This window comes from Hyla sarda, chromosome 12 (assembly GCF_029499605.1).
Source record: "Hyla sarda isolate aHylSar1 chromosome 12, aHylSar1.hap1, whole genome shotgun sequence".
In the NCBI taxonomy this organism is placed as follows: Eukaryota; Metazoa; Chordata; class Amphibia; order Anura; family Hylidae; genus Hyla; species Hyla sarda.
Window position 1 is genome coordinate 31,444,471 of NC_079200.1, and position 15,965 is coordinate 31,460,435.

General features: G+C 43.8%; 2 protein-coding genes and 1 long non-coding RNA gene across 6 annotated transcripts in view; 1 reads left to right on the forward strand and 2 right to left on the reverse strand.

Annotated features, from left to right (window-relative positions):
- The window catches only part of LOC130296341 (uncharacterized), a 61,047-nt gene extending 46,364 nt beyond the window's left edge, over positions 1-14,683 (reverse strand). Inside the window, exon 1 of the long non-coding RNA XR_008849180.1 lies at positions 14,591-14,683. This is a non-coding gene — a long non-coding RNA (uncharacterized LOC130296341). The remainder of the gene's footprint in view (positions 1-14,590) is intronic.
- Positions 13,088-14,375, reverse strand: LOC130296340 (G1/S-specific cyclin-D1-like). The gene has a single exon (XM_056547768.1). It carries the CDS (start codon positions 14,260-14,262, stop codon positions 13,387-13,389), a length of 876 nt encoding a protein of 291 aa, XP_056403743.1. The 5' UTR covers positions 14,263-14,375; the 3' UTR covers positions 13,088-13,386.
- SKAP1 (src kinase associated phosphoprotein 1) overlaps positions 14,476-15,965 on the forward strand; it is a 430,073-nt gene continuing 428,583 nt past the window's right edge. For 2 of the 4 annotated variants that reach the window (XM_056547763.1, XM_056547765.1), the window contains exon 1: positions 14,476-14,825. In XM_056547763.1, the coding sequence (XP_056403738.1) occupies positions 14,777-14,825 (49 nt within the window). In that variant the 5' untranslated portion in view covers positions 14,476-14,776. The remainder of the gene's footprint in view (positions 14,826-15,965) is intronic. The other 2 variants (XR_008849179.1, XM_056547764.1) reach the window with 1 other exon arrangement.

Here is a 15,965-nt window from a genome sequence, read left to right on the forward strand (position 1 = left end):
AGGACACCAATGATTTTCTCCATACCCTTGAAGGTATGAGTTGGCCTGAAAAGGGCATGTTGGTGTCCTTAGATATAGAATCACTCTATACAAGCATACCGCAGAAGCAGAGTGTAGAGACCATTCGGGAGTTTCTATACTCCCAGGATAAATCGCAGGAGTGCATTAATTTTATCTGTGACACTCTGCTGTTTATTTTAACGTACAATATTTTCAGGTTCGGCGAGACATGGTATATCCACCAGTGGCTTGTACCCTGGCCAACCTTTATGTGGCAATGTTTGAGAAGCGCTATATTTTTTCTGAGAGTAACCGGTACCTGAAATATATTGCATGTTACAGCCGTTTTTTTGATGACGTCTTTTTGGTTTGGACAGGAGGACGTAGCTGAATTCAATGAGTTTGTGACATCATTAAATGATGTAAATGACATGAACCTTACTTTTACCTGTAAGATAGGTCCAAAAGAACTTGAGTTCCTTGAAGTGCTTGTGGTGATAGAAGATAATAACGTGGTCACTAAGGGCTATTGTAAGCTGACCGCCTGCAATTCATTGTTCCACTGAGAGAGCTATCACCCCAAACACGTCAAACGAGCTGTCCCTTATGGGCAATTTTTAAGGCTCAAGAGAATAAACAGCAGAGACCAAGATTACCGAATACAAGCTGAGGAACTAAAGGATTGTTTGCCTGCAAGGGGTTACCCTAAACAGGTACTTTTGAAAGCAATGGAAAGAACGGAAAAACTGAACAGAAAAGACCTGCTGTCAGGACGTAAAAGTAAATTTAAATACTCAGATAAAACCTCCAAAAAACCCTCTCCTAAACCTTCTTGTTTATCATTCTCATTTAGGTCCAGCCTGATGGCTACCCAGATAAAGAAATACATTTTTGATAATTCAAAATGATCCAGATCTCTCAGGGGTAGCGAGTAATAGGCCTATGATTAGTTTCAAAAAAGTAAAAACCGTAGGGATGTTCTAGTTAGTAGCACTTTCAGGGAAACAAGAGTCAAGAAAGATAATAAGAACTGGTTACAGAGGTCCCTTAGTCCAGCTATGTACAAATGCGGAACTGGTGTCCTTATGCCTATGTAGGTGAGACAATTTGTTTAGGAGGTGTTCAGATTAAGCTCACAGACATGATATGTTGCAGAACCTCGTAAGTAGTGTACGCTACTTTTCATAGCTGCATGCGATTTTACATAGGATGTACAATACATCCTCTACATACGAGGTTCAAAGAACATGTCCATTCATACAAAAAGGCTCTCCACGTCTCATTACACATATTTTAGAAGAACATGCTGGTGACGTAAAGGCTTTAAAATTTCTAGGTCTAGAAAAAAATCATGCAATTTCCAAAATCATAGAAGCAAGGCACTCCTGAGATGTAAAGCAAAATGGATCCTGCGCGCTAATGCGCAGGGTCAATTGGGTTTAAACGACCATTCCGACTTGAGTCCTTTCCTCTAAATCGCTTCTAAGACAAAGGCCTGCGAAAATTGCTATTAACTTACTTGTTTTTAGTACTTGTCACATAGTTTTTGGATGTAGTTTTAGTGTGCACTAAGACAGATGTGTGTTACATGCCACTACAGTGGGGATCAAAAGTTTGGGCACCCCAGGTAAACATTTGTATTAATGTGCATAAAGAAGCCAAGGAAAGATGGAAAAATCTCCAAAAGGCATCAAATTACATATTAGACATTCTTATAAGTCAACAAAAGTTAGATTTTATTTCCATCATTTACACTTTCAAAATAACAGAAAACAAAAAAAATGGCATCTGCAAAAGTTTGGGCACCCTGCAGAATTTATAGCATGCACTGCCCCCTTTGCAAAGCTGAGACCTGCCAGTGTCATGGATTGTTCTCAATCATCATCTGGGAAGACCAGGTGATGTCAATCTCAAAGATTTTAAATGCCCAGACTCATCTGACCTTGCCCCAACAATCAGCACCATGGGTTCTTCTAAGCAGTTGTCTAGAAATCTGAAACTGAAATAGTTGACGCACACAAAGCTGGAGAAGGCTATAAGAAGATAGCAAAACGTTTTCAGATGTCAATATCCTCTGTTCGTAATGTAATTAAGAAATGGCAGTCATCAGGAACAGTGGAAGTTAAAGCAAGATCTGGAAGACCAAGAAAAATATCAGACAGAACAGCTCGCAGGATTGTGAGAAAAACAATTCAAAACCCCCTTTTGACTGCACAATCCCTCCAGAAAGATCTGGCAGACACTGGAGTTGTGGTACACTATTCCACTATAAAGAGATACTTGTACAAATATGGTCTTCATGGAAGAGTCATCAGAAGAAAACCTCTTCTACGTCCTGATCACAAAAATCATTGAACTTTGCAAATGAACATATAGACAAGCCTGATGCATTTTGGAAACAAGTTCTGTGGACCAATGAGGTTAAAATGGAACTTTTTGGCCGGAATGAGCAAAGGTACGTTTGGAGAAGAAGGGGAACAGGATTTAATGAAAAGAACCTTTGTCCAACTGTTAAGCATGGGGGTGGATCAATCATGCTTTGGGGTTGTATTGCAGCCAGTGGCACAAGGAACATCTCACGAGTAGAAGGAAAAATGGATTCAATAACATTTCAGCAAATTTTGGATGCTAACATGATGCCATCTGTGAAAAAGCTGAAGTTAAAGAGAGGATGGCTTCTATAAATGGATAATGATCCTAAACACACCTCGAAATCCACGGGGGATTACATCAAGAGGCATAAACTGAAGGTTTTGCCATGGCCTTCACAATCTCCTGACCTCAACATAATTGAAAATCTATGGATGGACCTTAAAAGAGCAGTGCGGGACAGACAGCCCAGAAATCTCAAAGAACTGAAAGACTTTAGTAAGGAAGAATGGGCAAAGATACCTCAAACAAGAATTGAAAGACAGTACAAGATATTAACTCTGCAGGATGCCTAAACTTTTGCAGATGCCATTTTTTTGTTTTCTGTTATTTTGAAAGTGTAAATGATGGAAATAAAATCTAACTTTTGTTGACACAGTATAAGAATGTCTAATCTGTAATTTGATGCCTTTTGGAGATTTTTCCATCTTTCCTTGGCTTCTTTATGCACATTAATAACATTTTTTACCTGGAGTGCCCAAACTTTTGAACCCCACTGTACCTATGATGCAATCAGCAGGAAGTGTATTTACCTGGCTGCCGCTGTCACATTAGACGTGGTGTGAGGAAGCGCCAGAAGCGGCGCAAAATAGTTATCACACACCTGTCTTGACCCGGCGCCCCGTCACCGCTGTGTACTGCACCCAAAGAATAAAGAAGCTGGTTGGTGTTTGCAACATTTGTGAGTGCCCCCCATTATTTCTGCTTGTGCCGTTGTTCCAGTTTTGCTGTTCCTCTCGCGGGGAGAGGCACCACTTTGCTTCCACCGGAAAGCATCTACACTTGCACGCACATTACCATTGACTGTGGTTTGTATGAGGAGGTAGAAGTGAAGACATTTAAAAGGTCAGTGCCACGGACTATGACTTTGCGTACTTTTTTTTTATCATATACTGTAATGTATTAGGAAGCCAGAACAATCACAGGCTTTTACAATTATAGAGCTAGGGAAGACCCGGGAGCGGAGGTAAAGCCCTGGGCTTCACCAGCAACCCATCAGCACTCCACAATTACATTGCAGGGGTGCCAATGAGTCCCCTAGACACCAAGGATTAGCGGCATTTAATATTTAAATGCTGTGATGTGTATAGATTGCGGCATTTAACAATTTAAATGATGGACATCAGAGCAATCACAGATGTTTGTTATTACCTGCAGATGTAAGCTGCTGATAGCATTAGTGTGGGCAAAAAAAACAAAACCTCAACACTCATACAGCACCACTTGTTTCATTTCAACGCAGCACCATTTGTTTCATTTCAGCGCAGCTGCATTTATGCATTTCATTACTACAATTTGGTCATGAGATCACTGGTTACATGGCTTAACCCCTTCCCGACCATTGACATACTGGTACCTCATGGGTCGGGTGAAGGGAATATGGCAATGGCCTCGGAGTCGGGTCCACGTCATAACTGGCAGATGCCGGCTGCTATCAGCAGGGGACATCTGCTGGTAATGATGGACAGCTTCCTTCTTTAGGGTCTATTTACACAATGAGAATGATGTGCATACTTGATGTACAGGATTTCCAGCTGCAGTTTTTTTGCTGTAGGTTTCAATGTAATCAAATGACTGAACACAGCTTCAAATCTGCAGCTTCAAATTCTGCACATCAAATATGCACAGGATAGAGTATGTGTGAATAGACCCTTAAACTGTCTATTGTAAGTTTGCAAGATCTATTTTTTTTTATATAAAAAATGTAAGCCAAAACAGTGGCACATTTAACCCCTTAAGGACACAGGACGTCCGGCGACGTCCCCGCACCCTGGGCTTTAAGGACCAAGGACGCCCCGGACGTCCTGGTGTTTTTCCGGTCTCTGCCGCGCACCTGGCGGAGATCGGAAGCGGATCCCTGCTGAAATCCTTCAGCAGGGATCCAGGGCAAACGCAGAGGGGAGCCATGTCGGTGATCGCCGCAAATGGCCGGCGAAATCGCGCCATCTGGGACCCGACCGCCTGGTAAATTAGACCATGCTGGAGGCTAGGAGCGAGGTGCCACCTCCTCCTATCCCCTGGGATCCGTCGGTTAGAACTAACCGAACAATCGCAGGGGGGGCGCGGTTACTTCCTCCCGCTCTCCCCAGCCCCTGGAGGCCCGGAGAGTGCGGGAGGAAGATCGGAGGACGCGGCGGGGGACGGGGGAGTGCTCCTCATCCCTGAAGACCCGGATCCCGGTGATGAAGACGGCGGCGGCGACAGGTGAGTTCCTCTTCAGCCGCGGTTGGGCCCTTTACAGCAATGCACGTCGCCGTAAAGCGACATGCATTGCTGTATTGGGACCCTGTATACTACAACTCCCAGCATGCCCAGACAGCCCCTGGCGTCTGAGCATGCTGGGAGTTGCAGTTTTGCAACATCTGGAGGTCCACAGTTTTTGGACCACTGTGCCCTTCCAGATGTTGCAAAACTACAGCTCCCAGCTTGCCAAGACTGTCCAGGCATGCTGGGAGTTGTAGTTTTGTAACATCTGGCCCTTCAGATGTTGCAGAACTACAACTCCCAGCTTGTCTGGACAGTCTTGGCTTGCTGGGAGTTGTAGTTATGCAACATCTGGAAGGGCACAGATTGCAGACCACTAATACAGTGGTTCCCAAACTGTAGTCCTCCAGATGTTGCAAAACTACAACTCCAAGCCTTCTCAGACATGCTGGGAGTTGTAGTTCGGCAACATCCGGATGTTGCCGAACTACTACTTCCAGCATGCCTGAGCACGCTATGAGTTGCAGTTTTGCAACATCTGGAGGACTACAGTCTGGACACCACTACACAGTGGTCCGCAAACTGTTCTCCTCCAGCTGTTGCATAACTACTACTCTCAATATGCCCTTCGGCTGTCTGGGCATGCTGGGAGTTGTAGTTTTGCAACAGCTGGAGGAACACTGGTTGCAAAACACTACAACCCCCAGCATGCACGGACAGCCAAAGGGCATGCTGGAAGTTGTAGTTTTGCAACAGCTGGAGGTTTGCCCCCCCCCCCTTGAATGTACAGGGTACATTCACATGGGCAGGGGTTACAGTTACAGTATTCTGCTGCAAGCTCAAACTCCAGCGGGAAACTAGCTGTGATCCCCCGCCTGTGTGACTGTACCCTAAAAACACTACACTACACTAACATAAAATAAAAAGTAAAAAACACTACATATACACATACCCCTACAGAGCCCTCCTCCCCAGTAAAAATGAAAAACATCTGGTACGCCACTGTTTCCAAAACGGAGCCTCCAGCTGTTGCAAAACAACAACTCCCAGTATTGTCGGACAGCCGTTGACTGTCCAGGCATGCTGGGAGTTTTGCAACAGCTGGAGGCACCCTGTTTGGGAATCACTGGCGTAGAATACCCCTATGTCCACCCCTATGCAAATCCCTAATTTAGGCCTCAAATGCACATGGCGCTCTCTCACTTCAGAGCCCTGTCGTATTTCAAGGCAACAGTTTAGGGCCACATATGGGGTATCGCCGTACTCAGAAGAGATGGGGGTTACAAATTTTGGGGGGTCTTTTCTGCTATTAACCCTTGCAAAATATGAAATTTGGGAGGAAACACATTTTTGTGAAAAAACATTTTTTTTTCACATATGCAAAAGTCGTGAAACCCCTGTGGGTTATTAAGGCTCACTTAATTCCTTGTTACGTTTCTCAAGGGGTCTAGTTTCCAAAATGGTATGCCATGTGTTTTTTTTTGCTGTCCTGGCACCATAGGGGCTTACTAAATGCGACATGCCCCCCTAGCAAAATTTGCTCTCAAAAAGCCAAATATTACTCCTTCTCTTCTGAGCATTGTAGTTCGCCCCCAGTGCACTTCAGGTCAACTTATGGGGTACTTCCATACTCAGAAGAGATGGGGTTACAAATTTTGTGGATCTTTTCTGCTATTAACCCTTGCAAAAATGTGAAATTTGGGGGGGAAACACACATTTTAGTGAAAATTTTTATTATTTTTTTTACATATGCTTAAGTCGTGAAACACCTGTGGGGTATTAAGGCTCACTTTATTCCTTTTTATGTTCCTCAAAGGGTCTAGTTTCCAAAATGGTATGCCATTTGTTTGTTTTTTGCTGTTCTGGCACCATAGGGGCTTCCTAAATGCAACATGCCCCCAAAAAACCATTTCACAAAAACGTACTCTCCAAAATTCCCTTGTCGCTCCTTCCCTTCTGAGCTCTCTACTGCGCCCGCCGAACACTTTACATAGACATATGAGGTATGTGCTTACTCGAGAGAAATTGGGCTACAAATATAAGTATAAATCTTCTCCTTTTACCCCTTGTAAAAATTCAAATATTGGGTCTACAAGAACATGCGAGTGTAAAAAATGAAGATTGTGAATTTTCTCCTTCACTTTGCTGCTATTCCTGTGAAACACCTAAAGGGTTAAAATGCTGACTGAATGTCATTTTGAATACTTTGGAGGGTGCAGTTTTTATAATGGGGTCATTTGTAGGGTATTTCTAATATGAAGACCCTTCAAATCCACTTCAAACCTGAACTGGTCCCTGGAAAAAAGCGAGTTTCAAAATTTTGTGAAAAATTGGAAAACTGCTGCTGAACTTTGAAGCCCTCTGGTGTCTTCCAAAAGTAAAAACTCATCAATTTTATGATGAAATCATAAAGTATACATATTGTAAATGTGAATAAAAAAAAAAATATTTTGGAATATCCATTTTCCTTACAAGCAGAGAGCTTCAAAGTTAGAAAAATGCAAAACTTTTCAAATTTTTCATATAATTTTGGGATTTTTCACCAAGAAAGGATGCAAGTTACCACAAAATTTTACCACTATGTTAACCCCTTAAGGACTCAGCCCATTTTGGCCTTAAGGACTCAGACAATTTAATTTTTACGTTTTCATTTTTTCCTCCTCGCCTTCTAAAAATCATATCTCTTTTATATTTTCATCCACAGACTAGTATGAGGGCTTGTTTTTTGCGCGACCAGTTGTCCTTTGTAATGACATCACTCATTATATCATAAAATGTATGGCGCAACCAAAAAACACTATTTTTGTGGGGAAATTAAAACGAAAAACGCAATTTTGATAATTTTGGAAGGTTTTGTTTTCACGCCGTACAATTTATGGTAAAAATGACGTGTGTTCTTTATTCTGAGGGTCAATACGATTAAAATGATACCCATTATTATATACTTTTATATTATTGTTGCGCTTAAAAAAAATCACAAACTTTTTAACCAAATTAGTACATTTATAATCCCTTTATTTTGATGACCTCTAACTTTTTTATTTTTCCGTATAAGTGGCGGTATGGGGGCTCATTTTTTGCGCCATGATCTGTACTTTTTTTTTATACCACATTTGCATATTAAAAACTTTTAATACATTTTTTATAATTTTTTTTTTAATAAAATGTATTAAAAAAGTAGGAATTTTGGACTTTTTTTATTTTTTTTCGTTCACGCCGTTCACCGTATGGGATCATTAACATTTTATTTTAATAGTTCGGACATTTACGCACGCGGCGATACCAAATATGTCTATAAAAAATGTTTTTTACGCTTTTTGGGGGTAAAATAGGAAAAAACGGACGTTTTACTTTTTTATTGGGGGAGGGGATTTTTCACTTTTTTTTTTCTTTTACTTTTACATTTTTTTTTACACTTGAATAGTCCCCATAGGGGACTATTCATAGCAATACCTTGATTGCTAATACTGATCTGTTCTATGTATAGGACATAGAACAGATCAGTATTATCGGTCATCTCCTGCTCTGGTCTGCTCGATCACAGACCAGAGCAGGAGACGCCGGGAGCCGCACGGAGGAAGGTGAGGGGACCTCCGTGCTGCATTATGAATGATCGGATCCCCGCAGCAGCGCTGCGGGCGATCCGATCGTTCATTTAAATCGCGAACTGCCGCAGATGCCGGGATCTGTATTGATCCCGGCACCTGAGGGGTTAATGGCGGACGCCCGCGAGATCGCGGGCGTCGGCCATTGCCGGCGGGTCCCTGGCTGCGATCAGCAGCCGGGATCAGCCGCGCATGACACGGGCATCGCTTCGATGCCCGCGGTTATGCTTAGGACGTAAATGTACGTCCTGGTGCGTTAAGTACCACCTCACCAGGACGTACATTTACGTCCTGCGTCCTTAAGGGGTTAAAGAAGAATATGTCACGAAAAAACAATCTAGGAATCAGAATGATAACTAAAAGCATCCCAGAGTTATTAATGTTTAAAGTGACAGTGGTCAGATGTTCAACAAACGCTCTGGTCCTAAGGTGTAAAATGGCCTGGTCCTTAATTAAGGGGTTAAAGGGAATCTGTCATCAGTGTCACCTGCACTAACCTGTTGGTACAGGCTTGTAGTGCGGGTGACTCTGATAAAAATGATACTTACCACAGGCCCATCCCTGTTGGCCCTTCTTATATGGTTGTTGATAATTAGCAGGCTTGGTGCACAGGCAGTGCTCCAGGTGCAAGGTGATGTCACAGCTGCTGCTTCCTCACTTCGCTCGGATGTGAGCAGGTTTGAGTATGCAGCAGCCATGACGACAGTGTGCTCCTGAAGTGTCGCCCACACACCAAGCTTGCTGATTATATGAGGAGGATAAAGGGTGAAAAGGGCCACAGATCAGGCCATAGTAAGTATAATTTTCATCAGTTTCAGCCGCACTACAAACCTGTACCAACAGGTTAGTGCAGGTGACGCTGATTAAACAAACCTTTTAAAAATAAGACATGCCCACTTTCCTCTAATCCACACCCCATAGTCAAGCAAGGTACAAAAGTACAAAATTGCAAATCATGCAAGTCAGTTTATTGACCCACAATGTATTAGATTTTTGGCACAGAAAGTTTTGATTATGTGCTCTACTGTGCTGAATCTTCAGGGAGTACTGCAGGGTAAATGACTGTTTGCGGGTGTCCTACCAATGTGACCCCCGTGACCTCCTGCCCGGCGCCCTAGCTCTCCAACGAACAAAGCTGTGTCGACCCCCACACAAAGCAGAACCGGACATGCCCCCTCCATAAATCTCTATGGGAGAGCCGTAGATACAGCGTTTGTATACCTCCAGCTCTCCTATAGGAATACATGAAGGGGAAGTGTCAACCACCGCTTTGTGCAACAGTCAACAGTCTCCTTGCACGGAGCAGAGAGCGTTGATCACGCAAGAAAGCGAGGCACCAGGCAGGAGATCTTCGGGGGTCCCAGAGGTTGGACTGCCTGCGATCAGACACTTATCCCCTGTCCTGAGGATTACTTACTGGTACGCCATCATGTACCTGTACGTCATGGGTCGGAAAGGGGTTAAAAAAGCCTCTGAAACACTAAAGCAATCTGATTGGTTGCTATGGCCAACTGCACCTCTTTTCCTCCACACAGCTTTTGATAAATCTTTCTCTTTTGCACCTTTATTTTGGTGCTTATTTTTATTCTGTGACACATTTTATTAAAAGTGGCACCCGCCATTTACGTCACATTTAAATTGAAATGTAATTTCAAATTCCCTGCCGAGAGCCGCGATTGTCCAGTCAGAGCCGGCCAATCAGGGTTTCCAGCAGGGAAAATAAAGTTACAGCTCAGAGAAGTTCTATTCTTTACATTACCGGCCAACTTGGGAGCAGAGCATGCTGCCCGCTTCCCTACTTATAAAGCTAGAGTTACATATATGTGAAGTCCGGCTCCGGCGAAACTGGGCGAAAATTGCCACAACTGATGCCAGAAGTGCATCAGTTGGGCATCATCTGGCATCCATTGTTTGTGATCGCCGGACGGGGGGGGGGGGACGCTGCAAGATGTGTTCCCCTGTCGATGCCGGTCCTGCGAGTCAAATCATCCAGCATCCAAACTGAGATGCCGGATGATTGTGAATTGTCCCATTAAAAGGAATGGGATCAGTTCTTGCCTCATTTTCTGCAGTGTCGGTGGGGGGAAAAACCTGATGGCGCATATATGTAAAGGAGGCCTAAGTTAGTATCGCAGCGGGTCTCAGGAGTTAAACCCAGAGCGATCTCTCCCTTAGCCCCTGTACTACTACCCCCAACATGGAACAGACTATTTTCCATGATGGGCGTAGTAGTACAAGTGCTACTGCTGATGAGTCACTACAGACTCCTCCTGAGTCAATACAGACTCCCGAAGCCAGGGGATGTGCATAAGCCAACCCTCAGCGATGCGATACTACTGCTCCCATCATGGACCAGAGCCTGTTCCATGATGGGAGTAGGAGTAGTATCGCAGCGCTGCAGAAGTCCCGGATAGCTTCAGAGGAAATTTAAATTAACAGTACAAAACTGTGCACAAAACCGTGGTTGACTATGGTTTTGTGCACAGGGAAAAAAAAGCAAAGACCGTACCTTCACTACAACTTACAAAACCGGAGATATCTATAAATACGTTTTGCTATACGGTTGCATACGGTTTTTAAATAGAAAACGTATATGGCAACCGTGTAGCAAAAATTATGGGGGGGGGGGGTTTAGTTTAGCAACACCTCTAGGCTCTCTGTTTGGGAACACATTGCTTTATGGGCCCTCTTCTCAGGGATGACCTACAGCTTTTTTTATTTAAATAAAATGGTTATTGACGCCTTGTACTGCTAGGAGCAGGGAATTCCATCAGTATATGCACTTCTGTATATTATACAGCCGGTAGAGGTAAGAAGTGATAAAATGCACACCTCTTTACACTCCGTGGGCCAGGCGCCCTACATCAGACTAACGAAGTGGAACACTAAAGACAGTGAAAAACTGCCACAGGGAATAAAATTGTCTGTTTACACACATTTAAAAAAATGCCAGAAAATAAAAACACAAAAATAATAAATAAAAAAAATGAAAAAAAGGAGCAGATGCAGCTTTTTGGGTGTTTTTCAGGTGAAGAATAAAAACACAAAATTCAACATAGCTTTAAAGGGGGTCCCACTCCTGGGAACCCCATGCAATCTCTCCTGCAGCACCCCCTGTCATATGGTGCACAAAGCGAGCTTCGCTCCGTGCCTCATGATGCAGGGGCTGGAGGATCGTGACGTCACTGCCCCGCCCCCTTGTGACGTCACGACCCCGTCCCCTCAATGCAAATCTATGGGAGAGGGCGTGGTGGCTGTCACGCTCCCTCCCACAGACTTGCATTAAGGGGGTGAGGCTGTGACATCACGGTCCTCCGGCCCCTGCATCTCCAGTATCAGGCACAGAGCGAAGCTCGCTCCATGCACCAGATGACAGGGGGTGCTGCAGGAGAGATTGCGGGGGTTCCCAGTGGCGGGACCCCCGCGATCATACATCTTATCCCCTTTTCTTTGGATAGGGGATAAGATGTCTAGGGGCAGAGTACCCCTTTAACATGCCCTTTGCAAAGACACAAAACTGAACACAGAAGACCTTGCAGCGTGGCTAAAGGAGAAAAAAAAAAAACATGTACTGCTGTGTCTATATAAATTATTCTGATAACCTAAGACTCTTAACACTGTACTCAACAAACACTCCTAGCAAAAGCAGTTGTTTTGTTTCCAGAACCTAAAAATACAGCCAAGTTCCCACCACTAAGGGTATATTTACAAAGCAGATGTCCACTCAGTACATTTCTGGCAAACATTTTGGAGAGAGCGGGGGCCCTCAGAATATTCCAGTGCTTGGACCGCTTGGAAATCTGGCTTCTCAATTGATTCTACAGAAAAACTTGACATGTCAATTCTTTCTGAGGAGCCTATAATCAGAATTTCCGTCGTAGATGTCTCTGCCGTGGAAATTCTGCAGTGTGCATAGTGCAGGAAAATCCCATTGAAAACAATGGGACTCTGCTGCAACGGGACTCTGAAGCAAGCTACCTAGGTGATTCAGTTTTTTTTTTTAAACATTTTTATTAAACATTTTTTTATTTGCTAAATGTTTCACAATTAACAGGGGGTGTTTAGAATCGTGACAGAACACTCTGTAGAACACCAATCTGCATTACAACAATCTGTTTTAAGATCTCCATTTAGTATGAACTATAGAAAGAAAGAAATTCACAGGATTGACTGTGTAGGATCAGTAATAAATAGTACAGAATTTATAACAAACCATAAACTATAAACCAGTGTATTGGGCTCCAGTATTCATTTGATAATATTTAGAGAAAATAAACCAGTCTATCGGGCTCCGGTAATCATTTGATAGTATTTATAGAAAATATTTGACCAAATAGAATGGGAGGATTTTAGATGTGGGAGGACTTTAAAGGGAACCTGTCATCACTTTCATACTGCTCGAATCACGAGTCATAGGGGCATTCTCCAACAGCTTCAAACCCCCCCCTCCCCCAATAGTTTTGATTGATAGATACCCTAAGGGGGAGATTTGTCAAAACCTGTCCAGAGGAAAAGTTGCTGAGTTGCCCATAGCATCCAATCAGATTGATTCTCTCTTTTTTGCAGAGGCCTTTTCAAAAATGAAAGAAGCGATCTGATTGGTTGCTATGGGCAACTCAGCAACTTTTCCTCTAGACAGGTTTTGATAAATCGCCCCCTAAGTGTCTAGATTATGTGACTTCAGCCATGGGGAATAAAGCTATATATTTGTTTCTTTGGGTAGTTACGCTGTTTTAGCACAAACACCAACATTGGCTTTTGCCAGTACTTTTTTTTTTTTGTAAGAGTTTTTTGTGGTGTGTAATTTTAGGTCACATGTATATAGGACTGGCTTTCATCATCACAGTTATGGGAGTAGTTATTCGCAGGAGCCATATACACAGTTCATGTTCCGTAACCAAAAACTCTTCTTTTTTTCCTGCCGTATTCAGATGTTCACATCGCTGACATGGGGTGGGGTGCTGGAAGGATCTGTCTCCTCTACCACGGACATCATGATGGGTGAGCTATCAGTCTCTTGGGATGTGTGACGCAAAGTAGACTCTAGGAGTGACTCGATCTGTTCTTGACAAGCCTGCAGACAGTCTGGATCACACTGGATGACCTGCGATAAGGACAGGGTAAGGCATCTAGAAGATAAGACGCCGTCTGCATTGCCCAAATGTAGACCACGTATGGCGGCCGCCACGGTCCCAGCTGCTAGCACGGAGGGAGGGCTGACAATAAACTTTAACTCTGTAGCACAGAGAGCCATAAAGGTCTTGGCGTATTTGCGCACGATCTGCTTGGTATCATCAGTCAATGATATTTTGTAAAGCAAATGTTCTATAAAGTCGTGAGGCGTCACGGAGGCCATGTTCCACTTCAGCTCTTTCAGTACTAACACCTCCATGTTCAGTATATCCTCTATGGAGGCAGCATTATCAGTGTAAATGCGAAGTTTCTCTGCAGTTAAAGGGATGGTCTCCTTTAATTTGGAGGCCAGCAGCATGCAGGTTGCCCCCAGCAGTTGTAACCTGTTTTTCCTTATTGGCACAAGAGAAAGGTATCTGTCCATGTAGTTCATGGAGAGTGGGAAAACCTCCTCTTCACACTTCTGTTCCTCACAGACCTCCAGCATCCATGTGGCCACCATCTTCCTCATGTAGGGCTGGATGTCCGGTTGCACGGAGGTGAAGTAGTGGATGCAGGGGCAATGGGTCTCCTGGGCTTTCAGCAGGTTGTTCAGCACCCGGTCAGTCAGCAGGTTGCTGTCTACATGGGCTCTTCTCACCGTGTCCACCTCTAAGCAGAGCAGATCCATGGCGTCTGGACTCTCCGTGTCTTGTGCCCGGTGTGCTGGGTAACGTGCCCCACTGCTCAGGAGCGATCCTATACTTGACCGTCTTGTCCCGGTATGCTGGGTAACGTGCTGGGTAACGTGCCGGTAACGTGCCGGGTAACGTGCCCCTCCCCTCAGGAGCGTTCCTATACTTGGCCCGACGTGCCCAGTAACGTGCCCCTCCCCTACGGAGCGCTACTATACTTACCCTGCTGCACCTACACACTGGCTGCACACGTAGCACGCAGTATAGAAAACCTATATAAAGCATGAATATACATAACACTCATATAGTGGCAGGAGAACTCACATATATCCTCCTTATTACGTCATGACTTCCCTCACACCATGTACACCGCGCTCGTCTCTGCGTCACACATCCTCTCACTGCGCTGAAGGAAACTTTCCCGCCCGCCGCAGACCACGTGACCCGCGCCCTCACAGCAGGCTGAGTGTAATTGTAGCCGTGTGAGGTGCCGCTCCACAGCCGCCCGACATGACGCAGAGCTCGGATATACCACGGGATGTTATCGCTCTTCTCAGAGGTGACTGACAGGAGGGGAGAGGGTCCTGGGGAGACTTTAGGAAGTAGTTTAATCGATTGAAGTCAATGGGGCAGTTCACACCTTCTTATTTTTGCAACTTATTTTGCTGGCCATTGATTTCAATGTGGAGCAAAATCTGCTGCAGCAAATCTAAAGTTAAAAACAAGGACGTGTGAACTGACCCTTATGGAGTATTCACAGGTACTGGATCTGTTGCAGATTACAATGTTAACTCAATGATGGATCTCCGCTTTAAATCTGCAGCATCAGATGTGCGCAGAATACTGTACATGTGAATACACCCTTAGGGTAGGGTCACAGGTACAGAATCTGCTGCATATTTTATGCAGCTGATTTAGATTCCCATTGAAGTTAATGGGTAGCAAAATCAGCTGCACAAAATATGCAGCAGATTCTGTACGTGTGAACGCACCCTTATGGGGCATAAACACACAGGATCCATAGTTGCATATTTTTTAAAGCAGTCAAAATTACACAAGAATTGTCTTGTAAAATCTGCAGTTAAATGTCCACAATTACATCTTTTACATCTTCCGTAGCGGATCCTACGTGTGTGAATTACTCTTAAGGGTACGGTCACATGGGGCATGTTTTACTGCAGATCTTTCGATACGTTGACTTGATGGGGTAGCAAAATACATGTAAATATACTACCGTCATGTACAGGATCCTCTGTATATTCCATTTTTCGGATTTCAATGTAAACTAGATGATTAAAAACACCATCAAATCTGCAGCATCAAATATTCACATATACAGTATCCCGTGTATATTTGATGCTGCAGATTTGAAGCTGTGTTCAGTCAATCAGTTTACATTGAAATCTGCTGCAAACAATCTGCAGCTTCAGATATGTGCAGGATCCTGTAATTGTGACACCATCATACATAGCGCATAGGCAGCGTATTTCATGCTGTGAGAAATCTGCCGGGCAGCAGCAAATATGCTGCAAGTTTTGCTATTAAAGGGGTACTTCCATGGAAAACTTTTTTTTTTTTTTTTTTTAAATCAACTGGTGCCAGAAAGTTAAACAGATTTGTAAATTACTTCTATTAAAAATCTTAATCCTTCCAGTACTTATTAGCTGCTGAATGCTACAGAGGAAATTATTTTCTCTTT